Raw genomic sequence first — 26678 nt, 5'->3', positions numbered from 1 at the left:
AGCAGGACGAGGGCGAGGGACGTGAGAGGACGACGCGAGTGATAATGAATGGCACCTGTGCAGCGGTCTCATATCTCTCACGGAGGAGCGGAAGCACAAAAGGAACAGGCCTGATTTTATGTTTTGTTTCTGTTGTGTGTGGCCAGCTGGCTTATACTTTTGTTTTGTATTTGTTTATTTTACTATTAAAACGTTTAAATGTTCGCCGGTTCCAGCCTCCTTCTTCCCACAACAACGAACCCCGTTACATTGGCAAACTCATTAGTGAATTACTCGTTTGTATTTCTTTCTATATGGTGAATTATTGCATGATACCTGCATGTTCAGTCAGGCGAAACTAGGATGGTTCACATCACAACACAAACGTCCGTGTGGTCGTCTGATTCAGAGATTTCGTCCAGGAGAAACTGCCTTGTTGAAATTCTCTGCAGCAGACGGACTCTATCTGTGTCCGTAGCGCACAGCGAGAGCACACGCACCAGCAGTCCGCCCAGCTCAAGCCAGCCCGGGCTCCTCGTCCGCGACAGGCAGCCGCCTCCTGTTCCACCATCAGCCTCAGCTGCTCTTCACTATATTGGGGCTCGTAAAGATAGCCACGAACAGCGGATTCGAGCAGCAGAATTTCAAAATCCTCTTCTTCCATATCATGTTTAGTTTCTTCCGTCATTGTCGTAACTTCCTATATCCACAGCGCATGTTAGCTTAGTTTATAAACAAGATGGCTGATATTGCTTTTAGTATCTGCAAGTGAAGTCCCACCCACTGATCTGTGATAGCTCTGTTAGCGCATTAGGTCCAACCCCCTATGGGCGGGTTTGAAAGGGTGGGAATTTGTGCTTGTAGTCTATACAGAAATCCCCCCTTTTTACACTTCCTCCTACAATGACGTCAAATGACGATTTTTGCGTCATTGTAGGAGGAAGTGGAAAAGGTAAATAGTAGATTTCTCTCGTCTCAGGGGAAAATGAAAGAATGTTGCACGACCATTCAATAGTATGACTGGTTGTCTAACAATGGACCTCTTAATGCAAATGGGTGGAGTGACCCTTTAAAGTCTGCCTTTTTAATTCCAACTAGGCAACACTATACCCTGGAGGGTTAGGAGTAAATAGTAACTTTTATTTAGTTTAAAGACTAAACAGAAATATGGGAGAAATATTTAGTTGCACAGTCCACAGTAGATTAAGTGATGAAACTATAAATAAATACAAAAAAATAAATAAAAAACAACAACAAACTCAGATTGTTTTTAATGCCACAGATAACCCTGGTTCAATTAGGGATTGTCAGAGATTATAAATATGACCAGTGTGTATGTAAATACCTCTCTTAAGGCATTTGTGAAGGTATTTGTGAAGTCACAATTAGCATTAATAAACACAGACGACAGAAAACAGCTTGCTGTTGTTTCATGCCTGCAATAAATTCAGTTGCACTGCTGAAATTAAAGAAACATCTCTTTATAGGCTTATGAGTTTGCTATTGGCCTACATTTTATATTCTGTCTCTCCATCTCCCACAAGGCCTTTCCCCCACTTTAATAGTCTTAAAACTACAAAATCCTCAGCTCTAGTCCATTTCATTTCATTTCAGCTCAGTCTTGTTTTCATTAAAATGCTGGCTTTTGTCACCAAATTCAATATTGCCCACAAGTTTTACTGCCACAACACGGCACACAATCAACACAGATCCTGATTCCAGACCATTAAACTATTTTAATGTCTTTGACTGTAATAAGCAATGGACACAGACTTGGCTTACGTCTGGACAGTGCTGTATACAGAGTGCCATTCATTTTGAGTCAAATTAGTTTAAGAGCCTTAGATTATGAGCCTCGGAAGTAGTATATAGCTGCATTACTATATACAACTCCTTTTGCATTTTAGGATGCAAAATGCGAACGAATAGAGGTACAGTACAGTAGTTAAGATTTGGTTTGAGGCTTTAGTTCTGTACAAGTTGCATCAGAGATGAAACTGAGCTTCCATCTTGTTTTTTGTTGACTGTGCATGAGTAACATAGCTTCTGTGCCTTTACATAATCAAGATGGCTAAAGATATATCAACAGATGCAGAAAAGACAAGACCAATCACAACACAATGTGTAAATAAGTGCAAGAACACAAATAACAATTCAGTATGTAAGTATTATGACATCATCACTGATATTAAATGCGATAAATAAATACATCCTTGTGTATTCTATGAAAATAAAGACATTTGCAAACTTTGTCTTTAATCTTGCTTTTGCTTTAAATATTGCTTTAAAAAATATTTATTTAAAAAGGAAGTCACCAAAGGCTGAAATTGACACTGCACTTGTTCAGTTTAATTAATTAAAATGAGCTAAAGTAACATGATTTTTTAACATTTTGACAACTTAATTCAATTGTGTTCAATCAACCTAATATATTCAAAACTGAAGTTTACTTAATTAATTTGTGTTAAAACTACATTAATCATTTTAGTTGACATAACTAAGTTACCAGCATGCTTTGCAAGGGACTGCATTAGGAGAGAAAATGTGGTGGGTAAAGTATTATTGTATGTGTTTTTCAGCAAAGAGAAAGATGTTGTTAGTTTATGTTAGTGTTTAATGTTCAGTTATGTTGGACATTTAGACGAGTTGCTGTAATGTTTTTTAATTTTGTGGTTACCATTATGCAGAAGAGTGTCGCCTGTGCTTAGTCTGTGGGGACTCAGTGATCTATGCTAATGTCAGTACTGACATCAGTCTGTTCTTATATGTTCATTATATACATTGTGTATAATGATGAATGAAACTGCTTTATTGAACATACAAATATTAAATCTCAGAAAATTAATTAAAAAAATTAGATTGCACCAACATAAAAATGTTTTGTTTGACTAATGTAATAAAGTTAAGTTAAACATACTAGAGTAAATTAATTTGACCTAAATCAACTGAATTGTGTTGATCCAACTAAACTGATTTATTTTGAATGAACTAAATTAAATTGTGTCTAAAAACTTTCTTCAATTAAATTAACTAAAGGTAATGAATAAATTTTTAAGTGTGTATGTATGAGGTTCTAGCTGAATAATTTGAAGACAATTGGGGAGAAAAAAAGAGAAAGTGTAAAATTACCACTGATTAATGATAGGAAATCTCTTTTCAACGTCACACAAAGCACTATGATATGATGTCACTAGGTGAATATCACCTGTACCTGCTAATCTTAGAGAGGCTGAGTTGTAGATGGCATCGTCCCGTAGTTCTCTCACATTCACCTTCACGCTAGAGATGGCATCTGGCCACACCCCATCTGACACTCGAACCTGAAAGTCATGACTCCCAGAAGGGGTGTTCTCCTTTATGATCAGAAACCCTGTCCGCTTGTTCAGGATGAAATAACTGCAGGTAGGAAAAATAACAGGATTCAAATATTGATTGTCTGATCGGATACCTTTATCTTTTATTTTATCTGTTAGGGACCGTTCGGTATTTATGGAAAGGGCCACCGGAGGAAAATAGGGGAGGGTCATGTCTTTTTATTCTTTGTTGAGGGGAGGGTCATCCAACCTTTTTTAGTCTATAGGGGAGGGTCACCCAACTTTTGTATTCATCAAAACAGCTAAATTTCAAAGCTTGTTTGGTGCATATTTCTTTCCATGTAGCTACAGCTCTCTCGGTCTCGGCCCCCCATCGCTATCAGATGGGTCTGACCCAACAAAAATCCAGTTTGGCGCTGTCTGACAGTGCGCGCGCGCTTCAGTAGGCTACACACTCAGAAAAAGTGCATTAGAACAGAACGCCAATGAAATGTTTACCCGGCAAAGCTTTAAAGCACGAGCAAATAATGAACTTTTGGGATTGCGAATAAGTGCAGTGTCCCGTGAGTGCTAGTCTACCGCTGCATTAACATGTGATGTGAATGTACGTCGAGTTTTAATGGGACTGAGGCGCCAGAACTGCAGCTGATGTGCGCTGTAGCACGATACTATTTTAGTTTCCATTCTTATTGTGTTTCCACAACAATGTTAGTGAGCAAATCTACTGAAATTGCCACAATAACAGTGGAGTGTGATGTGTTGGACATAGGGCTACCACATTTTTAAATTACTATTCGTATTATTTGAAGTTAACATAATAAAATACGTAGACCTACACCAAAAAAACTTGTTAAGGATAAATTATTTAAAATTGGGCAATTCCAGCGTTGTGGACGTGACATTTGCAGTCAAAACTTGAAATATAAATTCTCAGAAAATGCATTTAATACTGAAACGTCTGTTTATATATTCATACTCCCTTAAGGCGGGCTTAGACGGTGCGATTTTTTGCTGTTTTACGAGCTCGCAGATGATTTTTTTCACTCGGGAGAAATCGCGTGGAAATCGGTTGTGCTCGCATGTTGCGGCTCGTGTGTGCTAGGAAGATACGAGCCAAGCCGAACCTCTCGACCTCACGATAATTTTTAAACATGTCTAAAAAGTTCGGGAGCTTAGGCTTGAATTCGTGAGGTGTGTGCGCTGTGCAGTTGAATGAGCCGATTTGTCAATCTATCTGAATTTGACCAACCAGGAGCTGAAGAAATCCACAGAAGAAAGAATGGCAGCTCCACCGCAAATTTGGACTATTGAAAGGGAACCCTACTACTTTATTATTATTTTAGTATCATATTGATTAATAAATGCACGCACAATTATCAGTGAACTTGATAAATGTTGCAGATATGTTTTACTATGCACAAACAAATGCCTTTCAACTTGTGTGCAAAATTCTGAATTAAATAAATGTGCAGCAATATGTACACTGTAAAAAAATTGCTGTAGTTATGCAGCTGTTTGCCAGTAACTTACTGTAGATTTAAATTGATGTATATTTACTGGCAACAGTTTGTTCAAAGTTAAATGAACATTAAAAATTAACAAGTCTTTGTCTTTACAGAATAAAACTATAAAATAACAATCCAATGCAAAGCATTCTGGGAACCAGAAATCTTCATCAACCTTTTTCTTTTTTTCCTTCAGATTTTGGTTCCCATTAATGCTTTGCATGAGGCTGTTATTTTAGTTTTATTCTGTAAAGATAAAGACGGTTGTGCTCGGTTGGCAGCCAGTAATACTGTAATTTCTACAGATTTTTTTTTTAAATAGAGTCTTTAGCCTATGTGTTGTAGCCATAATAAGCGCATTTAGTTTCATAGTTATTATAATGTTTTTTTTTTCATCTATGTTTATTATGAAAAGTATAGCCTATACGCAATATATCGGGAGACATGGCCAGACATGATTTTGACCACTTCATTAAGTGTTGTTTTGTAGAAAGCCTTTCTTTAAAGTGAATTTCGTTTTGTATAAATTGTATCTTAATTTTAATCAATTTTTCATCAACCAATTTAATTAATAAGAAGCAAATATAGCTGGATTTACAAATGCATATCTTGATTGTTGCATGCAGCACACATAGCCTATGTCGAAATAAGACATAACCAGAACAATCATCGAATTGTCCTGGTTTGAGACTGTTAATAACACAAAATATTCTTTTTATTTTTTTCGTGTTTGCATCATGGTTTGCATTTATGAGGGACATTTTTTTTACTGACGTGACAGTTCTCCGTTACGGACATGACCGCTCTGAAAGTGACTTTAAAACTTTTACAGATAAATATATAGAAAGCTTGACATGTCTACTTTTTAACAGAATAATTCAAAACGAAAGAAAACAGACTACAGACTCTGCTTCTGTAATCCGTAAATGTGCATTTCTCTCTGGCGAGTTCACTACTGCGAAGATCGCGAGTCAGCATCATCACCTTTATATTTGCAGCCACACTGACAAAGACTTGTTTATTAATAAACAATTAAAATGTCCCCTTGAAATTATTCATAATCATTACTTTTGCCGGTTCTTTGTGGCAGCTTTAAGATACTGTATTGGCAGCGCCACCCTTACATTTTACATGAACGCGTCACCATCAGCACCGAAAACATGATTTTTAAAAAAATTATTTTTATTTTTTTCAAATCAAAAATCGTGATACGAACCGAATTGTAGGTTTGGTCTATCGTTACAGCCGCAAGATGAGAAAGCAGGAGTTTAGTCGTTTATCGTGGAATGGCTATCTGAACATCTTTGCCAAAACCAGTACAAAAGTAATTAATAAATTATCGGGGAGGGTCATGCCTTTTTTCACAATCATTTTGGAGGGTCATAGAAAACATTATTGCTGGCGAAGGGAGGGTCAAGTCTTTTTTGATTACAGATCTCAAATCTCCTCCGGTGGCCCCTTAAATAAATAACGAACAGTCCCTTATACATATTTGTTAATGCCCTTTTTAATACAAAATATATAACTCTAATATATTTTCATAGAAGACCTTGCAAAAAACAAAACAGTAAATATATAAACAATAAAAAAAAAAAGAATAAAATGAACAGACCAACAAACACAATTAATTGTCATTTGAACTGTGGCTAGAGTGAATGCTGAGAGATTATTCTGGGACATGGAATGGAAAAACCAGAGAATGAAAAACAGAGTGTGAATCCTTGGGTTCTGCGGGTTTCCTCTTATCATATATTGCAACAAATTGTGAATGGCAGATGAACTGCACTGAAATATATATTTCACTGACCGCAAAATAAACCAATGTGAACTCAGCGGCATTGTATAATTGAACAGCACAATTTATAAATCCACTTCTGACCCCACCTTCACATATACAAATACTTCAGTGTTTCCTCTACATTCATTCTGCCGTGGCGGGCCGCCACACCTAAAATCATCCCGCCACGGCTGCTGCTTCTCAGTGAGGTCCGATATTGTGCATACTATTGTGTTATTGTTAAGCCCCACTAAAGCCATAAAAAAAAACATTTTAAAGCACAATAAAGTTTTCGCACTATATTCCAAGACTTCTAAAGTCATTCAATATCAGGTATGTGATATGAGTGAGGTAAAAATGAATATTTAAGTCGTTAAGTTAAAGTTAATGGAAACTCATCTCTCCTCAGTTATTCTCCATTTACGGTTACGACAGTAACACGACGACACTCTGTTCAAGATCAATGTTCCCATTGTTATACTTTATTTGTAGATAAAGGTCTATGGTTTGCATAAAATGACTTTATCTTGCTGGAGTTTATTGCGCTTTCTAAATCATATTCCTTTGGCAGCAAATCAATGCCAATAATAACCGAGCGCACAACTGATGCTGGCGCGCGCGGTAAATGACTTCCGCGAGAGGATAACAGATCTACACGCGAGGAAACGGGAACTCGCAAGCTCATTTAAAAAACGCGCGCCCGCATTACATCTCCTCTGCACGCAATACAAGTCATCGCGCACGCATGATCATTCCCCACGCTCTCGCGCTTGATCTGCTCTCGCCTGCTGCTTTTGCTCGCTCGAACAGTTTTATTTTTGGCAGTCGAGGGGCGGGACTTACTGTTTTAATAACCTCGAGTGTCATTGGTTACTTCCCCTTTTACGGAAGTCAGTTGTGATTGGACGCCTGTCCAATGACCCGTAATTCACTTGACTTGAGACATGAGACATCACTTAATTTGTTTTATTTATTGTGGTTTATTAATGTGTAATGTGATTTAATGCGTTGTTAATATAGAATAGATTCTTCACAGATACTTTACTAACAGGAAGTCAGAGGAGATGTCATGCGGGCGCGCGGTTATTGAATGAGCTCACGAGTTCCCGTTTCCTCGCGTGTAGATCTGTTATCCTCTCGCGGAAGTCATTAACCGTGCGCGCCAGCATCAGTTGTGCGCTCGGTTATTATTGGCAGTGATTTGCCGCTATATATTCCTTTCTCCCGGGTGTCTGTTAGATTACAGCACTGGAGTAAAGAGCACTATGAATTCTTCTTCATGCGCACTGTAACTGAAATTTAAAACTGTTAAAAGAAAAGGCTCAATAAACTTTCGGATAGATAGAATACACTAAGCATAGACAGATATAATATCTTCTCTTTGCTTTGAACTTTGCAATGCAAAGCGCTGCACGCTGTGACTTCGCGTTGCTTCAAGTGCATCATTCTGCACACGGGATGTGCATAATCGCTTTGCCGCTCTTATTGAAGCCTTTCATATTATAATACTTAGGGGAGGTTTAAACACCTGGGGCAGGGGGGCATGGCCAATGGGAATATCACTCATGGGCCATACCCCCCTCCCCCTGGCAAAATGGGCCTGTCAAAAAATCCTAGAGGAAACACTGTACTTACACTTAAACTTGCGGAATGTTCACGTAAAGAAAATATACAGGGAGCATGGAAGCACAAAAATTCCAGTTACAAGTTAAGACTAACACATTAAGCTTCAATGTAATCATTAAATTTTAATCTGTCCTAATGGAGTTCTGAAATGCATTCTCTCCCTTTTCTCTCGTTCTCAAAGACACTTACGTTCCCTTTCGAACGGTCACTTCGTATTGCGTAGCTATACGCAGAGGGAAAACTCCTTTTTCTCGATTTACTGAAACCTATATATGAAACGCATTTGCAGCTGCACAGCTAGCCCATTGAGCGTCTGGCACGCTCATAGGCTGTGCTGCAGCAACTGCACATCCAATGGCCCGGGCGCCTCTGACGTGCGACCAATGAGATCACTCTACGTCATTACACGTCAGAGCCCGTCAGGGGGCGTGGCCTCAGCCTATATTAGTCCCCGAATTCGCCATTATAGCAGATTTGACTCCTTCAGCGACAACTGCATGTCTCTGACTGTTTTACTAAGCCTTCGCCGTTTGAACAAGGCCTTCAGCCTGAGCGAGCATAATTTAATCGGACTACGCCTTCTCAGCCGTTTTCTCCTGACGCCGTCTCACCTGTGGCTATCCGGCGACGACGCTATATCCTTTCTATTGTAATATTCTGTGTTTGTCTGTGGTGAACGCACGCCGGCCACGTCCCCGCGTGCCTCACTCTTTCCTGCTCAATCAGTACTCCGGTCCTGTTCGAAGGAGATCAGCGACTCCCTCGTCGCCTCGACGGAAGAGGCGCGCAGGTAGATGTTTGCGCGGCTAGCTCTCTTTACGACACAAAAGAGCTACTAAAAATACACCATGCGCTCGTGACTAGCTCTCCCTCAGGACGGCAAATCGCCTCGTGCGCGCCCACGTTTTCTTCCCTCGTCGAGCCTCGACGGAAGAAGCGCGCGGGTAGATGTTCGCGCGGCTAGCTCTCTTTACGGCCTCTGTTTTGCACATCACACAGAAGAGCGTTTTCTGACTGAAATGTTCTTTCATGCGCTTGCCCGCTTCCTTCCCTCATTGAGCAGCGACAGAAGGAGTGCACGGTCAGATGTGCACGCGGCTATCTTTCTTTACGACACAAGAGAGCAGCCGCTCCCTTACATTCTGTTCATCATGCCGCACACTATCACTGCAATCAGTGCGTCCGCTACGAATCGTGCGCTGCCACAGATAGTCACTGCTCTAAATCCCATGACACTTCTCACAGCTCCCTGTCTAACTCAGGCGGCGGGAGATTTTATTATTCTCAACAGGCCCGCTGTACTGCGCGCGCCTCTACAAACAAACGCTGTTGTCATGGCGACTCACGGAAAGCAAAAAAGAGTATGTTTCACAATCACAACACACAGGGTTCACAGTCCCCCTTCACTAGGCGGCCTCCTCCCAGTTGTTACACTGACTTTTCACCCAGGAAAAAGCCTGTGCAGTCAGTCCAACATTCAGTATGTGCACAAATCACAATGTAAGGGTATTAGGTCCCCCTGTGTTAGGCGGCCCATCCCAGACAAAAGACTTCCCACAGCTCCCCGTTCAGTTCAGGCGGCTGGGGATTTTATTATTGTAAACAGGCCCGCAACAGTGAGCGCGTCTTTAAAAACAAACGCCGTTTTCACGGCGAACCAAATAAAGTACAAAAAGAGTATGTTTTTAAAAAAAGAGCATGTTTCACAAGCACAACACATGGGTTCACGGTCCCCCTTCACTAGGCAGCCCCTCCCCTGTTGTAACACTGACTCCCCCACACGCAAATGCCTGTACAGTCAGTCAAATACTCAATGTATGCACAAATCACATTATAAGGATATCAGGTCCCCCTATGTTAGGCGGCCCGTCCCAATCAGTGTGTCAGTCCCTAGCCACACGGGTTCTAGCCTGGCAAGCCATCCCCAATGTGTCGAGTTGGGTCATAAACACTATAAAGCGAGGCTACTCGCTCCAATTCGCTCGCAGACCCCCAAAGTTTCAGGTGGTTATCGAGACCTCGGTGAGAAGCGACGTGGGTCACGTGCTTCGCACCGAAGTACAGAATTTATTAGCAAAAGGTGCGATAGAATTAGTCCCCCCTGCGCTAAAACAGGCGGGTTTTCACAGCCGTTATTTTCTAATTCCGAAAAGAGACGGCGGCCTCAGACCCATACTAGATTTGAGGCATTTGAACAAGGCTCTTATGAGACGGCCCTTCAAAATGTTAACTATCAAACATATCCTCGCGCAAATTCGCCCGGGGGATTGGTTTGTCACAATGGATCTGAAAGATGCTTAATTTCACATTCCAATAAACCCTCGTCACAGGCCATTCTTGAGATTCGCCTTCGAGGGACAGCCCTATCAATACACAGTTCTGCCGTTCGGTCTGTCTTTGGCACCCCACACATTCACAAAGTGTGTGGATGCAGCACTCTCTCCTCTGAGACAGAGAGGAGTGCGCGTGCTGAATTATCTCAACGACTGGCTGGTGCTGGCGCAGTCGAGAGTCGAGCTACTACCTCACAGGGATTTGATTCTCGGCCATTTAAAATGCCTGGGTTTCTCAATCAAGGTTTCAAAGAGCAAGCTGTCCCCCAGCCAGAGTGTGATCTTTCTGGGCATAGTTCTAGACTCGGTGACGATGAAAGCACGGCTCACACCAGAGCGCGCGCTCTCGGTGCGAGCGCTTGCAGCCTCGTTCAGAGCGCATGCCTTTGAAGAAATTTCAGAAACTGCTAGGTCTAATGGCAGCAGCTTTGCCAGTACTCCGCATGGGATTACTGTGCATGCGCCCGCTGCAGCACTGGCTGAAACGCCGTGTGCCAACCCTTGCATGGCAGTCAGGCAGCCTGCGCATCATGGTGAATCACGGTTGTTTAAGGACCCTGATTCCCTGGCGGGCTCAGGACTGGTACCAAGAGGGTGTGACAATGGGGACAATTTACAGGAGGAAAGTGGTCTTTACAGACGCGTCCAACCTGGGTTGGGGAGCGCTACATGAGGGCGCGCCTGCATCCGGCCTCTGGTCGAGCACGGAGAAAAGCTTAAACATCAACTGTCTGGAAATGAAAGCAGTTGGTTTGGCCCTGAAGACATTTCTATCGAACCTCAGCGGTCACCACGTCTTAGTCCGCACGGACAACATGTCAGTAGTGGCCTACATAAATCGCTAGGGGGGCGTCAGGTCAGGCGACCTGCATGCTTTGGCGAGAGATCTCCTCTTATGGGCACAGAACAATCTGAGCTCTTTGAGAGCTGTGCATATCCTGGGCATCCAGAATTTGGGTGCGGGTGCTCACAGGGCAACACTCCCCTCGGCGAGTGGTCCCTGAACCCACAGACGGTCAGTTTGATATGGAAGGTGTTTGGCAGAGCCGAAATCGACCTGTTCGCCTCGAAAAACAACACCCACTGCAATATGTTCTTCTCGAAGGACATGAACGCGTTGGCCCACGTCTGGCCCAACCGTCCCCTGTATGCTTTTCCCCCCGTCTCAATGATCCCACAAGTCATCAAACGGGTCAGAGAGAGCGAGTGCCCAGTCCTTCTGGTGGGTCCTCTCTGGAAATCCAGACCGTGGTTTCCGGAGCTGGTTCAGTTATCGGACACAGCTCCATGGCCTGGCCCGATGAGGAAAAACCTCCTCACCTAGGCGAAGGGAACGATGTGGCATCCGCGGCCCGATCTATGTGCCCTCCATGTGTGGTCCCTTAACGGGTATCCTGGAACCTTCCTGTGAAGGTGTTGAACACTATATCTGAAGCTAGGACCCCGTCGACTCGGCGCCTCTATGCTTCGAAATGGGCGGGTATTTTTCCAGCTGGTGCTCGAAAAACCATATAGACCCAGAGTCATGTGAAATATCAGTGGGAGCGTTTGACCATTTTTCCTGCCGACCAAAATTTTGTTATTTCAAATGTAGGCGCGTCGCGCGTGGAAAGCGCGCTCATAATGTAAGAGACGCTGGCGTGACCACAACATTGCCCAACATCAAATGGCAAACGTAATGCAAGCGGAACGAAAATGAGCTACTCATTATTATGTGGTTTGAATTCGCCACTGAAGTAATAACATCGCTGCGAGATCTAGTGAGAAGCATTCACATTTCTCCGTTATTAACTGATCAAACAGTGCTGACGTGGAAACCAGGAAGAAACATTGTGCCATGAATGAACTATCCAGTGTCCACAGATCAGCAACATTCACCATGGATTTACTGTAGTAACACTACTAACTGTAACCATGGAAGTTTGGCAGGAATAGTAGGCTATAATGCTTTCAAGTAACATTACGTCGGTTTTATTTTGACTGTTTAGATTCAAGATGAATGGCGTGCTCAATTCCTTTTGAGTTTGATTTGGGTGCTCTTCGGTCCAAGGTAGAACATCTAAGAGACGGTGTAGAGAAAGAATTCTCTAATAACCGAGGCACTCCTTAACTAAAATGTCTTTATTGCAAAAATGACATGTCCTAAACGGACAACTTTAAAATGCCCACGGCATGGAGCCTTCTTCAGGGCATAGTGAAGTAGATAGAAAACTGATCTTATAATGACAAAGACACACAAGTAGAAGCAAACACACAGGTGCAGGCAATCAGTGTTAAAGGTCTACAGGTAATTACTAAGACACGCCTCTCACACGGTTCCCAGCACTAAAACTATAAATCACAATAATAAACAGAAACAAAGGCAACAAATAGCATGGATATATATTCATGCATACATTGCTAGGGCACGTCTCTCACATGCTTCTCAGCAACTGATCTGTTGATCACAATAATAAACGAAAAACATACAAGCAACAAAATAGCATGCATATACACTCATGCATATATTGATAGGGCACGCCGGTTTTATTTTGACATTATGAATACAATTGCTGCCCTCAAATGTTAATCTGAACTAAAATAAACCTTTGTTTATAACTACTACAATATTACATTTCATTTTTCCAAGGAGCTGTTTTGTTTTATATACTCCTAAGAAGAGTCAATTATAGCTCCATCATTGCTCAAAGTAAAAAAATATACTTTATGATGTTAGTTTTAATAAAAAAAGAATTAAAAAAATTAAATCAAGGAAATTTATCTGGCATTTCTTTCTTTTTGCCGTATCGAAAACGTACCGAATCGTGACACAGTTGTATCGTATCGAACCGAACCGTGAATTTTGTGAACTGTTACACCCCTAATATATATATATATATATATATATATATATTAGAGGTGGGCATAGATTAATTTTTTTAATCTAGATTAATCTAGATTAATATTGAAATTAATCTAGGTTAAAATTGCTCATTTGAATTCTCCCGAAGGCATTCAGAATATGTGTGCTACCCAAATAATGACTAAAAGTAAGTCTTTGAGAATAGTTTGCCTCGCGTAGGGATGTGCATTTCTGCCAAAAATGCCATTCGACAATCGAGGAGCAAAAGTCGAATATCGTAAAAAAAAACAAAAAACAAAAAACAAAAAAAAACGCAATGACAAAAAAGGAGGCCAATTTCATCTTTAGCGATTTGTCATCAAACAAACTGTTTATTAATTGAACAAGTAACATGTTTTCGTCCTTTTTTTTAACATAGTAGGCTAATTGGAAGAAGAAAAAAAACAATTCGCACGACAGTCCGTTTTTGCATCGCCAATGCTCGTTAGATCAAAAAACAATGTCATCATATGTCATAAGAATTTTATGTGAACCTGCCTTGTTACTGCAATAGCCTCATTTTTAAACAAATTAGTTTCAATCAATGTAAACTATTCGTGTGATTATGCCACTGCGCAATACACGCGCAATACACACACAATGTATTACCTGAATGAAATGAAATCGAATGTATCGTCCTGTGGAATCATTCATTCACAGACAGCTTACGAAGATGTTCAACTAATAAAGATCTTAATCGCTGGCAAAAATATGATGCATTTGCAGATTTGCATTCACTAGACTAGACTGTAGATCGGCCACTTCATCCAACGCTCGATGCTCTTAAATCTTCCTGTTTCGACTCCGAGTGTGAATTGAAAGCGCTTCAGACGATTCAGTGCGCGAGGAACTGAACAGATCAACTGATTCGCGAACCGATTTAGACAGATCATCTGACAACTTGTTTGATGAAGTCTTTGAACAGAATCGACTCAAAAGAGTGATTCATTTGTAAATGAGCATCGCTCATGCCCATACAAAGGACACAGCGCGCTTGGAATAAACTCATTTAACAACGTATTGCATTAAAATAAAGTAACGAGAGGAACGTCGCCCAACGTAACAAAGTAAAAGTACACCTTGTGTCCCTGACAGGAAAATACCCTACTGCGCGATCTGTGACAGTAGGCGCGGCGTCATACTACACATTAGAATTGCGCGAAAATATAACGATATTCGAAAAAGCTATTTATGATCCCAACCCAACTTTGATTAACGGCGATATTTTTTTTTTATCGCCCGATAAGAGTCTCACGTTAACGCAGCACGTTAACCAGGGTTCTCAAGTCTCACGCATTGGCCATGAGACACACGCAATTCAACCAGTTCACACGCTCACACTCCACACCATGTATTTCTCACGCTGAAAAGGCAATGCCAACCAAGTTGTCCTGCAAGCTTTATAACGTTGTATACGAGGCGCAGGCACACAAAGTGAAGTAAATTATAAATTATATATTATACTGTATTAATAGACGAGCGCTGAGCGCATCTTACAACTCCGAAAACGTCAGATCAAATTTTTAAATAGGCGCTATCTTTATAAACAAACCACATATTTGAGCTTTAAACAACTACATTGTCGACTGAAAGACTATTTAAACTACATTTCGTGACACAATAACAGTAGTATTTTTAAATGTATCCTCTGAACGTTACTATTACTAATTAAATCATGACCAAATACAACCAAAAACAAACGTTGATCAGTCTTGGTTGTGAAAGGTAATTCCTCGAAAGCTGTTTTCAATTGTGTGGCGATGTGTACAGCCCCAAACAGCGCACAAAACAGGCATTTTTCTCAATTCCCGGTATGAGAGGTATGGGAAAGTTGCCATCCCCAACATGGCGGCGCCGTTGACGTACGCTCCAGCGGCCAATAGGGCGTCTATGTATTTATTATGTCTATGTTCTCGGCCATCGCGCGAACGTACGCACACACATTCTCGGCCACCGTACGTTCGTTACTAGGTAACCAACAATACCGTGCGAACACACGTCGTGATCATAGGTCGTGATGGAGAAGGTAAGTTGGAAGAAAGCTCGTCTAACATTTTTAGGCTAGAACATTTAATATATAGCCAATCGTATACATTATTATTGATGCAGTCAAAAACTCTACAACTACTTTGCAACCAAGCCAGAAGCTTTTGCTAAGGGAAATGTTAGTGGGTATGGAAAGGAATGAAGTTTATTTAAGAATTGAATTTTATTTTAAATTATATATTATACTGTATTAATAGTCTTTCTAGTTACATTAAGGCTACATGTATTAAGGCAGAGTGCTCAGGGTAATATTTTATATCCTGTCAAAACATACATTATAACCATTGCCATTGCATTTGTATTTTTCAAAGATGTCAGGGAAAAATGCAAAAGATTTGTTTTTCCAAACTGTTTGGAGCAATTTGTTATATTTTAGTAATTTTGAAATATAACATTAAAGAGTATATTTGATGTGATGAATTGCTCTGTCATTTATCAGATTTACCAATTGTTATAATTTTAATTTGTGCTGGTTAATTATGAACAATGGGTAAAATTGGGGGGGGGGGGGGGGGGGGGGGATGGGGGGGCTCCACTGGGGCTCCTCGCCTAACCGCATGTGATCTCACTCCAAGCTTTTGATAAAACTTGAGAACCCTGCGTTAACGCCGATAACGGCCCAGCACTAATATATATATATATATATATATATATATATATATATATATATATATATATATATATATATATATATATATATATATATATATACATATATTCCTTGCATTCTTTCTTGTGTGACACACCTGAATGAAAGGCTCATTATTATGCGGGTCTTTGTCTTCTCAGGTGTGAACCACCTAATTATACATGAGGGGGTTGGGCCGTTCACGCCCATCCGCATATTGCCTTTCCAAACAAACTTTTTTTTTTTCACAATTTAAAACAGTCTATTGTTTTATCTGAATGATTAGGCAGGATGATTTTCAGATCATTTTGAAGCAAAAACTCTAGGCGACAACATCCATTAGTCAAAAGTCTTGTGGACACATATTTAGTATGTGTTTTGTGGCCTTATTTCAGAAACATTAATTTTTAGTTTTTTTCAATAACCATGCATAAACAATATTCTCTCAAAAATACAAACATGTACATACATGTTGCTCACATATTATGGTAGCCCTGCTTGTGCTAAATAGAGTGTAATTTTACCTGTGCCATTAATATGTTTATAAGCAACTGGAAAAAGCACAAATGTCAGGGCATGTAAAAACATCTCAAGGACCCCAAAAACACCTTAGACACCAGAGGGTTAAATAACACAAAGGGTGCAGGAGAAATGTGTGAGAGGAAAGTGCTGGGAGATGTGTATAAACATGTTAACAAGGTGGAGGGGTGATGTAATGATGTGGACAGAAAGGAAAAGGAGAAAGAAACAAAGTGTAGTAGAAAAGAAGAGAGAGAGAGAGAGAGAGAGAGAGAGAGAGAGAGAGAGAGAGAGAGGAGGGGGTGGGGGGGGTCTCACCTAGGAACATGTCCCTCGAAGGCATATGTCTTGTTATCCCAGTCATCTGGATCTGGTGAGTAAACCTTCCCCAGCACATTGGTTGGCATTCTCCCTGTCATCAAAAAAGACTGTGTCAAAACATTGCATGTGCATCAGGTGTAGTACAGTATACAGTATGTATAAATGCACACTATTGCATTTATTTACACACACACACACACACACACACACAACGGGGCTGTTGAACACTTGATTATGATTGCACTTATAAGTATTTTAAAATGTGCAATTATTTTCCAAGTCCATTTCTCAATCACTGTTTTTGAAGCAGGTAAACGTTAGTAGAAAATTAGAAAGACGCTGCTGCCAAATACTGTTAAGTGAGGCTCAGACTCAGGTAATTCACACGCTAAATATCTCTCTCTCTCTCTTTTTCTCATAGCATTTCAATGGTTCAAGCCTCCATTACTAGCTCTAAAATGATTTGTTACATTTATTCAGTAAGGATGGTTGACAGTAAAGACCTTTATAATTTTTCACACAAATTCTATTAGAAATAAATACTGTTCTTTCAAATATTCTAATCATCAAAGTCTCCTGAAAAAAATGTATCCGTTTTTACACGTAAGCAGCACAACTGTTTTCAACATTGACAATAATAATAAATGTTTATTGAGCAGCAAATCAGCATATTAGAATGATTTCTGAAGGATCATTTGACACTGAATACTAGAGTAATGATGCTGAAAATTCAGCTTTGCAGTTACAGGAATAAATTGCTAAAATTGCCGAAAGTATTGGGACACCCCTCCAAATCATTGAATTCAGGTGTTCCAATCACTTCCATGGCCACAGTTGTATAAAATCAAGCACCTAGTTATGCAGACTGCTACTACAAACATTTGTGAAGGAATGGGTCGCTCAGTGAATTCAAGCGTAGTACCATGATAGGTTGCCACCTGTGCAATAAGTCGTGCATTCGTGAAATTTTCTCACTACTAAATATTCCACGGTCAACTGTAAGTGGCAATATAACAAAGTGGAAGCAATTGGGAACAACAGCAACTCAGCCACGAAGTGGTAGGCCACGTAAAATCACAGAGCGAGGTCAGCGCATGCTGAGGCGCACAGTGCGCAGAAGTCAATAGCTACAGACCTCCAAACTTCGTGTGGCCTTCAGATTAGCTCAAGAACAGTGCGTAGAAAGCTTCATGGAATGGGTTTCTATGGCCGAGCAGCTGCATTAAAGCCTTGCATCACCAAGTGCAATGCAAAGCGTCGGATGCAATGGTATAAAGCACACCGACACTGGACTCTAAAGCAGTGGAGACGTGTTCTCTGGAGTGACGAATCACGCTTCTCTGTCTGGCAATCCGATGGACGAGTCTGGGTTTGGCGGTTACCAGGCATAACGGTACTTGCCTGACTGCATTGTGCCAAGTGTAAAGTTTGGTGGAGGGGGGATAATGGTGTGGGGTTGTTTTTCAGTGGTTGGGTTTGGCCCCTTAGTTCCAGTAAAAGGAACTCTTAATGCTTCAGCATACCAAGACATTTTGGACAATTTCATGCTCCCCATTTTGTGGGAACAGTTTGGGGATGGCCCCTTCCTGTTTCAACATAACTGCGCACCAGTGCACAAAGCAAGGTCCATAAAGACATGGATGAGCGAGTTTGGTGTGGAGGAACTTCACTGGCCTGCATAGTCCTGACCTCAACCCGATAGAACACCTTTGGGATGAATTGGAGCGGAGACTGCGAGTCATGCCTTCTCGTCCAACATCAGTGCCTGACCTCACAAATACACTTCTAGAAGAATGGTCAAAAATTCCCATAAACACACTCCTAAACTTTGTGGAAAGCCTTCCCAGGAGAGTTGAAGCTGTTATAGCTGCAAAGGGTGGGCCAACTCCATATTAAACCCTACGGATTAAGAATGGGATGTCATTGAAGTTCATGTGCATTTAAAGGCAGACGTCCCAAAACTTTTGGCAATATAGTGTATGTTAAAATAGAAAACTGAAATTGTAAATTGTAATAATATTATAATATAACAATATTACTGTTTTTTTTTGTATGTTTTTTTTTTTACTGTAGTTTTAATCAAATATCCAGCCTTCGGTAGCATAAGAGAGTTCTTTCAATTTTTTTTTTTTAAATCTTACCAACCTCAAACCTCTGAACAGTACCTGTAGTGTATTAAACGTGTAAATAAACCAGGAATTGAACCATTTTTATAGAATCATTTCCTCTGATAATATCCTCTCTCTCCACCTGTAGGGTATTTCATATGGGGAAACTCGCTGGTGGATTCCACATAACTTTGAAGATACAACTTGTTCTTTGAAGATGTATTATTTTCATGATAATTATCAATGCAATAATACATTTAGAAATGGCTTGATTTATAAAAACAATAAAAAAATTCAAACAATCAGGTCAATGAACAAACTACTGCCATAACAGATATCAAGAATTATAATCAATTTAAAATTGAATTGATTCAGCTCATTCACATTTTTTTGTTACACATTTCTTAATATTAAGGCCATTTTTTCAAAACTCTTTATACAGTTTTCAACAACTCTCAGCTTGCAGTTTATTTCAGATTCAAAAAGCACTAAAGCTACCAAAACACTTCATACATGTCTCAAATCAACTCATTCTTCCATAACACTAGCAAAGGTTTTTACCCAACAGATACACTTTGTCAATCATAAAACACAGACCTAAAATCACTAACACCAGGGTTTTCTTTTGTAAAATTTCTTTAAAAAACAAGAACGACGGCTCTCTACTATTCAGAATCCACCACAGTATGTGTTACATGGTCCCCTTTTGTATGGATGGTAATGAACTTGAAAAACTAACATTTGTGAAGGCGTTGATGTTTTGATAATATTTAATTTTTGTATGGTTCGGAATACATTTCAATATGGTATTACTGTGTAAATGTAGCAAACTGCTATATTATTCAGTTTTGTTTTATGCTAGGTTTTGAACTTAAGTTTAATGATTTTGAAAAGAGTATGTAAATGTGCAAATTGGCCTATAGGTATTGGCCTGTAGGAGTTTTGGCAGTAATTGTGTCTAAGTGAGAAAATACTTAATGTAATTTGAAAGAAGTCGTTATTGAATGCATTTCGTGTCAAAGCAGTGATGAATGATACATAGTTTAGCTCACAAAGACTGCTGTTGTGCTCACTGTGTGAAGAGTTTTGAAAAAGTGACCCAAGTAACAAGAAATGGGTCCTAGCGATTGTAAAAAAAAAAATCATTTAATTAAATATAGGCCTAATTTAAACATTACCATCTCTTTTATCTGCCATTACATATTTATAATGTTGAAGGAATTACCTCTGTGATAGTTGATGAACACTTTCTTCTGTCCAGCTGTGTGGGCGTGGTCATTCTCGTCACCAATGGTAATAGTGAGTATGTTCGTGACAGTCTTCGGTGGACTGCCGCTGTCGGTCATGATGACAGGTAGTAAAAACTGTTTTTGTCTCTCTCTGTCGAAAGCTCTCAGAGCGGTGATGGTGGCCGTGTCATTCCCATTATCCTGCAGGTGGAAGTCATTGCTGTAACGGTACTCCAGAGGCACAGAGAAAGAGAAGGGTGAGCCATTCTCCTGTGAATCCCGGTCCACGGCTATTAGTAACGTGGAGCTCTGGTTGAGCCGCACGACCTGTGGGCCTACAACGTTCTCCCACACAACCGGTGCATACGCAGCCTCAAACTCAGGTCCGTTGTCATTGACATCCAACAGAGCCATCTGGATAGTTGCAGTGCCAGTCAAAGGTGGTGTGCCGTGGTCTGTTGCAAGTATAACCAAGTGATGTTGTGTGGATGTTTCCCGGTCCAGCTCGCTAGCCACAGTAAGCATTCCCGACTGGTCGACAGAAAACAGATGGTACGGATCAGACTCCGAAGCAATGCTATAAGTGATCTCGCGGTTCAGCCCAGAGTCCAAATCGCTGGCAGCCACACTTGCGACACTAGTACCTGGAGCAACATCCTCTCGTATAGCAGGAAGCTGCAGAAAGTGAGGAATGAAGACCGGCACATGGTCGTTGCAGTCTTCGACCTCTAGTGTGCAGTGCAGCAGGCTCGAGTACTGCATATCCTCCACTTTGATGGTGAGGTTAAAGCGTTGCTCGCCTGGTCTTTCATAATCCAGACGTTTTTTTAAACGAAGAGTCCCGCGCTGCTCCTGTCGATGACTGACCATGTAAAACTTCTGTTCGGGATCACCGGCCACCACACTGAAGGTCAGCTGCCCGTTCTCTCCGGCGTCCGCGTCCTCGGCGGCCAGCTCTATGACCACCGTGTTGGGCTCACTGCTCTCAGGGATGCGAACAGAGCATGAGCGATCCAGGAATCGTGGTACGTGATCGTTAACGTCTGTCACGTGTATAGTGGCGGTGGCTGTTCCTATCATACCTCCGCCATCTCGTGCTTCCACCACCAAGACATACGAGTCAGTCTGTTCCCTGTCCAGGCCAGACATTGCAACAGAAACAGTCCCAGTAGCGGGATTGATGCTGAACACATCTGCTCCACTGTTAGCACCATTAAGGGCAGCGTTACCCACAATCCTATAGCCCAACACTGCGTTTTGTCCAACAGCCGCATCATCCAGATCAGTGGCTGTCATTTCCATGACGGAAGTGCCGAGTGGGGAGTTCTCAGCCACATCGCCATGGCAACTGTCTGGGGCACAAGCAAAAATAGGAGCATTGTCGTTTATGTCCCACACGTTGATAATGACATCTGTGAATCCTGTTAGTCCCTCGCCACCCTCATCCGTGGCCAGTACCACAAAACGCCAAACTGCACGGGCCTCACGGTCTAATGTTCTCTGGGCATAAATCTTTCCCGTCACCTCATCAATGATGAACTCACTCTCAGCACCTTGGCCATGAAGGGAATATCTTAATGCCTCCTGGTCAGCATCTTTATCTGGGTCGGACGCTGTTACCTACAACATCAAAGAGAATATACTGAAGTTTCATTCTGCAAACTCTAGCATAAGTTTTATATACATCCAACTATCTATCTATATATCTATCGATCATCCATCTCTCCATCCATGCAACTACTGTTTTGGTTAAAGGAGTTTAAGTTAAAGTTTAATTTAGGAGTGGTAATTCGTGCAAAAATTCCAAACAACCCAGAATATTACAAATAATAATATCAAAACCCTCTAAATTCATTCTTGACTAAAAAATTTAGGAAATAAAATTACTCCAACAACTTTTGTATTAAAAGTGAGCTTCTCACATCTTTATAAAAATATAGTTATGTGATAAGTTGCAATTCAAACTACTAATAATTAACTTAATTATAATGCATGAACTCTGGAGCCTTCATCAAAATGTTGAATGAGTTCAAAATAACAAATCGATCACAGTTTTCACTATAATTATCAAACACAAAATAACCTGGCATGGTAACATAAATGAGTGTTTGGGCAATTTCCAATGAATTGTTGTATTAATTTATCAATGGAAGAATGCAGTAATTAATCTAGAGGACCTCTAACATTTTTTTTTTAATTAAGGAATAAGAGCCACAAAAAGTTGCTATTTTGAAATAACCAATATATGATCTGAAAATGAAGTATTCTGATATGTATAAAACATAGAAACTAGAGACACTACCTGCAGCACAAAGACAGGAGAACCGTCCAGCTCCTCCGTCACGCTGCCATAGTATTCGTTCACAGAGAACACAGGTGCCTCATCGTTTTTATTCACAATGGTGACTATTACAGTAGCGTAATCTTCCCACTTCCCATCAGAGGCCAAGACGTGCAACTTATAGAGCTTGTTCTGTTCGTAATCCAGCGGCTGGGCGATGAAGATGGTTCCCACCTCAGGCTCCATGTCAAAAACACCTCCCACATTACCTGATGTAATCTGGTAGCGCAACTTGGCATTGGCACCTGAAGAATAAGAGCAGTTGATGAAAAAGAGAAAACTTCCTCCTCTGGCCTGAATTAATTCTTAAGTGGAACAAAGCACATGTCTACACTGACATAGGTGTAGAGGCTACTGAACAAAAGGTTAAAAGTCAGAAACGTCTAATAATGTAAAAATGGTTAGTAAGAAAATCATTATCTATTCAAAATATAACAAGCTTTTTGCTGCAGGTGAACAAAAAAAACTGCTTCAATGGCAAAGTAGCCTTGGAAACTCGCCACCATGGAAACATACACCAATAAACTTCAAATTAAAGTGAAGATATGTCTACAATGAAACATTCTCTTATTTTTAACAATGGTCGATGAAAACATTAACTTATTTCTGAAACCTTGCTTTGTACTTGCTTAGCTCTTGCCAGACAATAAATCAAAGGTCCATTCAGCTCAAGCTGGACTTTCTTTCTGAAACACCCAATGTTCGAACTAAAAAAAAAAAAAAAAAAAAAAAAAACTTACTTCAAGACTTACAGCTCACAAAACCAGCCTCGTGTAGCTTAAACCTTTTTTTATTGTCAATGCCGCTGACTTGCCCTCATTCTGCGAATTTGTGGATGTAAATTAGACTTAATTTAAATTACTGTAAATGACAGCTTAGATTTTGATGTTGGTTGTTCTCGTTCTCGTATCCTGTTCCTGAGTCCCGAATCCAAGTTTAGTTTATAGTCTGTTAAATAAAGCGTGTTCTGCATTTGGATCCTGCTTCATCTCTGCTTCAACCGCACCCCGTTACACTTAGTTTGATTAAGCAGAAGAAGGGTTCAAGAGAGTGAACTCAAGCCACAATAAAAATGTGATCTTCCCTTTACTCACTTTCACGTCATTCCAAACCTGTTTGACTTTCTTCTCACATGTGAAAGAATGGAGGATAATGGAGAAATAATAAATGTTTGGATCCCCTGTTGAGCTCTGTTAATTAAACAGTCAAAGATGCAATGCATGTGTTATGTTTTGAGCACGCTATTTTATTAAATGCTTTATTACTCTGCTGTTATTTTGTACTTAGGACTCAGCTCATCTCTCTGAGGTAAGTGATAAATGCAAAGAGACTTCATGTAAACAAATAACCCGGCTAAGCAAACACACTTCTGCTTAACAATCCTTCAGATCTACTTGCAGTGTGTTTGGATATCCCTGCTGGTACGAGGTTAATGAATAGGGAACGACACATTAGGAGCCTTATCGCCGTTTCATCTCCATCATCTCGTGCTGCCTTGGGTACCTCTACAAAATTGCATTAGGGAATATTTGGCTTATTTGCGTTTTCTGCTAATACACAGAATCAAGCATGGCTTCCTTATGAAAGCGCAGATGTACTACGACGGCACGCCAGCTTCCCGTGGCTCTGCTCCAGTGGCTGCGAGGGTTAAGTCAGAGCTGCAGTGAAGGCTGAAATCTATTCATCAGGGTAAAGCTTCATGTCCAGCCACTCCAGGCTGTATTATGATGAATGACTGATACAAGAATTCCCTTCCTCTCCCCTGCATTAAATCCACACAGAGGAGCGTAACGTGGATTCAACTGGACCACAGGGAATTACGCGCTTCAGTAGTGCGTCTGTATACCAAGACAGGCTGGCTGATGAGTTATGTAGACTATCCTCTGTGAGTGTTTCTGGAGTGTGTGATAAAACAAAAATATTATCCAAGGTTTTTGCATTGCTGGTTATCTTGGGAGCAGCATTTGTTATGTTCTCAGGGTATATTGATGAGAAACCAACTGTCTTCTGTGTATCAGTCATGAGTGGTACAGATGTTATTGCACAAAGCAGAAGAATATGAGAGCAATAGCCTGGAGACAAACTCAAGCTCATGGGGACATGTTCCAACTGTGTTTCATTAATATTGTCGTGTGCTAGCCAAACCCTGTGAAAGGTTTAGTATGCCCTAATGTAGTCCAACTGCAGAAACTCTGTAAATATTACAATTTTCATTTGAGCTTTTTTTGTTGATTTTTTTATCTTTTGATTGAACTTTTTTTCCCCTGAAATTAAATATTTATAATAAAAATGTCTAATTTTCACCATAACTTATTATATTGTTTTTTCTGAATGGCCTTTATAATACATTTTGAGGAAAATGTTTATTATAGGCTACATTTCCCTCATACCAGGCCAGGACTAGCCATCGGGAGAACTGGGAAAATTCCTGGTGGCGACTGATTTGGCTAGCTGCCTTTTTTTATTTTTTTTGAATTGAATAGAGTAATCAATGCAAGGGACTCAATGATGGAGAAAGCGGTCAGGTGGAGCAGAGAAGGTCTCTACGAACAAGCTTACCGAAGTATTAAACTGCTAGCAAATGTTAGCAGTAGCACCATTATAATCTATTGTAAAGTTCCATTAGTAATTTAGAAGACAAATATATACATATTAGGGTAGACAAAAATCATCATAATAATGCAATAACATAAAATCTAAAAATATATCGTCATGATGTAGTTACTGTACTAATTTTGACATTTAGGCAATTTAGAAAAATTGGTTTACTATATTTGTATGAAATATGGATTTGTTTAGTCATTCCATGATGAAATTTTTTTTTTTTGCAACAAGGTGGAGACAGTTCTGTTCATAACAGTGGACCTCCTGGACTGGTGAAGAAGTGACAGGAACAAGAAAAATAGAAGAAGAAAAAAAATACACAGGGAGAGATATCAGGAAATCAGGAAAATGATTAAATTGAAAAGGAAAAGGGAAGTGAAGGTACAAGTTCAAGGGAGAACCTTTCATTATTTAGCACGGCCCCAGCCTGAGGATTTATACGTTTTTTATGTGATGGCCATGCAAAAAAAAAAAAAAAAAAAAACGGTTGTCTGTGGTTTCAAATTTTGTTGTGGCCTGAATGAGAGTGAGATTTCCTGGTATGAAATTGTGTCCCCAGTCCGGCCTTGCCTCACACAGAAAATTGATCACCAGGTGTTGAAGATCACACCTTAGCTGTGAAATCAGGTTCTCAAATCTACAGTAAGACTCTCACTTTCACCTCGAGTTAACACCATATTTCCCACTTCCATCTACAAATGAGCATATTGTTCTACCCATCAGCCAATGCCCCTCCTTCATCTTCACCTACCTTCATCTTCATCATTAGCGCTGACTGTGAGGACGGTGGAGCCCACGTCAGCATCCTCATCCACGTCAACTTCATATACAGACTGTGCAAACAGCGGCTTGTTATCGTTCACGTCACTGATGAAAATACGCACATACGCCGTATCTGATGAGAGCAAAAACACATACAAGATTAGCAATCTGTGTTCGGATACTCTTATCTTTCCTTCTCATCTTTCTTACATTCAAGTGTTTGCCTCTCTCTCTCTCTCTCTCTCTCTCTCTCTCTCTCTCTCTCTCTCTCTCTCGCTCTCCTCCCAACTTTGTAAATATCTGCCATTTCTAATTCCATCAGGTTCCTGTGCCTTGTTTGTCTCATTCATTTTCTGTCCATCTTCATCTCTCTCTTTCTCTTATGTGATCTATGTCGTGTCTGAAGTCATCAGATGATGTGAAAAACCCTGGGGGTTCTGTGTTTACTGAATGCAGCAAGTGAAATTTGTGATGCTTGCCCTATGTAATACAATTATGAGAAGACGCATCAATTACAATCTGCTGCTGAAGTTAAGAGCATTAAAGGGATAGTTCACCAAAAAAAATTAAAATGCAGAGGTGTGCAAAGTAAAACTTTGCATTAAGTGTAGTTTATTGTAGTACATTATAAAAAGTATGGAATAATAACATTTTTGTCATGACAACTCTCTGAGTGTTTGACATGGTAATGGGTGTGACAATGTT

General features: G+C 40.4%; 1 protein-coding gene across 3 annotated transcripts in view; it reads right to left on the bottom strand.

Moving 5' to 3' along the window:
* Positions 1–26678, bottom strand: part of si:ch211-186j3.6 (neural-cadherin) — a 380887-nt gene that overhangs the window by 86793 nt on the left and 267416 nt on the right. For all 3 annotated transcript variants that reach the window (XM_056242529.1, XM_056242538.1, XM_056242521.1), the window contains exons 16-20: positions 25963–26106; positions 22569–22852; positions 20263–21886; positions 16927–17020; positions 3191–3375 (exon numbers count right to left, since the gene is read on the bottom strand). In XM_056242529.1, coding sequence (XP_056098504.1) covers positions 3191–3375; positions 16927–17020; positions 20263–21886; positions 22569–22852; positions 25963–26106 — 2331 coding nt within the window. The remainder of the gene's footprint in view (positions 1–3190; positions 3376–16926; positions 17021–20262; positions 21887–22568; positions 22853–25962; positions 26107–26678) is intronic.

The sequence above is a fragment of the Rhinichthys klamathensis genome, unplaced genomic scaffold (assembly GCF_029890125.1).
Source record: "Rhinichthys klamathensis goyatoka isolate OS25496 unplaced genomic scaffold, OSU_Roscu_1.1 h1tg000022l_1, whole genome shotgun sequence".
In the NCBI taxonomy this organism is placed as follows: Eukaryota; Metazoa; Chordata; class Actinopteri; order Cypriniformes; family Leuciscidae; genus Rhinichthys; species Rhinichthys klamathensis.
This window is presented reverse-complemented; position numbering and strand designations above follow the sequence as displayed.